Here is a 1,262-nt window from a genome sequence, read left to right as displayed (position 1 = left end):
GCAGGGGCCGAAGAGGCCATCACCGGGATTGGGGAGGGAGCAGCCACGCAGGGCTCGACTTGGTCCTCGGCTATTCCCTTTGACGGCGGCGGAGGAGCAGGAGCTGAAGAGGGCATTGGCAGGATAGGGGAGAGAGAGCAGAGAAGGCATCCTCGCAAGGCTCGGCTTGGTCGCCCGCGATGTCTTTGGATGGCGGCCTCTTCGAGAAACACGACGGCGACGACGACGCCATGGAATGAAGGAAGGATTGGAAGCGGGGAGGTGGTGCGGTGGAGATGGCGGCGGCGACGCCCTAGCCTAGGGCATGGCGATTGACTGGGGAAGGACGCGAACGAGAATTGTGGACTGCCGTTGGCTTGATGGACTTTTCTAGGCTATCGACTTGTGTCGATTAATTTTCCTGGGTGTACACGAACACCACTTAACGTTTTTTGGTGGATGACATATGTGGGACTAGTGGGACCCAACACCACTTACATCCTGAACCGGTTGGTTATGTATATTAAAATATCAGATTCTTTTATTTCTTACTAGTATGTATTTTAATTTTACTATTCATAAGGATACACGTGGAACCAGGTTCATCAAATACGCGTCCCCTAACTTACTCGTCATTTTTTTTCTTTTGATGAAAACCACCACTAATCCAGTCCGGAGAGATCCAAAATTGTCACGAACCAAACGCGGTAAAAACGCCGTAAAACCCTGCAGCCGCGAAAGAGCGGGAGGAGAATCGAGAATTCCCAAATCGCCGAAACTCTGAAACACCCGAAATGCCGGAGCAACCCCACGATGCCGATTCCTCCTCCTCCGCCAGCCAGACGAACTGGCGGAAGGAGGTGGATGGGCTGCTTCGGCGGATGCACTCCCTCCTCTTCGGCGCCGACGCCGCGCTCGAGCGCGGGGATGCGGCGGCGGCGCAGGTTCTCGTGCTCCGCCTCCTCGGCTTCCTCGATTCCCAGACCCTCTCCGCCTACACGGGCCCTGAAGCCGCCTTCGTCGCGCCCATCCGCGCCGCAGCCTCTTCCTGTCTCGCCGCTGCCTCCCGCGTTGGCGCCTCCGACTCGGACCGGTACAAACCCTACCTGGCGTCTGATTCATTCAGTTTGACGTTTCATGCTTAGTTCATGATAGACGCAAGGATTTTGGCAGCTCCATCACTATTTTATTATACAAAAGCTGAATTGCTATTGCTGAGGTCCAATAAATGTTGTAGTTACTGACCTTTAAGAATATGCAAATCGGAAGGGTGGTGGTGGTGG

The 1,262-nt window shown here is 54.6% G+C and overlaps 1 protein-coding gene across 2 annotated transcripts in view; it reads left to right on the top strand.

Annotated features, from left to right (window-relative positions):
• Window positions 1-665: 665 nt before the first annotated feature.
• Window positions 666-1,262, top strand: part of LOC119300712 (ATPase family AAA domain-containing protein FIGL1-like) — a 10,497-nt gene continuing 9,900 nt past the window's right edge. The window contains exon 1 of one of the 2 annotated variants that reach the window (XM_037577612.1): window positions 666-1,072. In XM_037577612.1, coding sequence (XP_037433509.1) covers window positions 774-1,072 — 299 coding nt within the window. In that variant the 5' untranslated portion in view covers window positions 666-773. The remainder of the gene's footprint in view (window positions 1,073-1,262) is intronic. The other variant, XM_037577613.1, reaches the window with a different exon arrangement.

Source organism: Triticum dicoccoides, chromosome 5A, assembly GCF_002162155.2.
Source record: "Triticum dicoccoides isolate Atlit2015 ecotype Zavitan chromosome 5A, WEW_v2.0, whole genome shotgun sequence".
Taxonomy (NCBI): domain Eukaryota; kingdom Viridiplantae; phylum Streptophyta; class Magnoliopsida; order Poales; family Poaceae; genus Triticum; species Triticum dicoccoides.
Note: the sequence above shows the minus strand (reverse complement) of the source record. Positions and strands in the feature narration are given on the sequence as shown.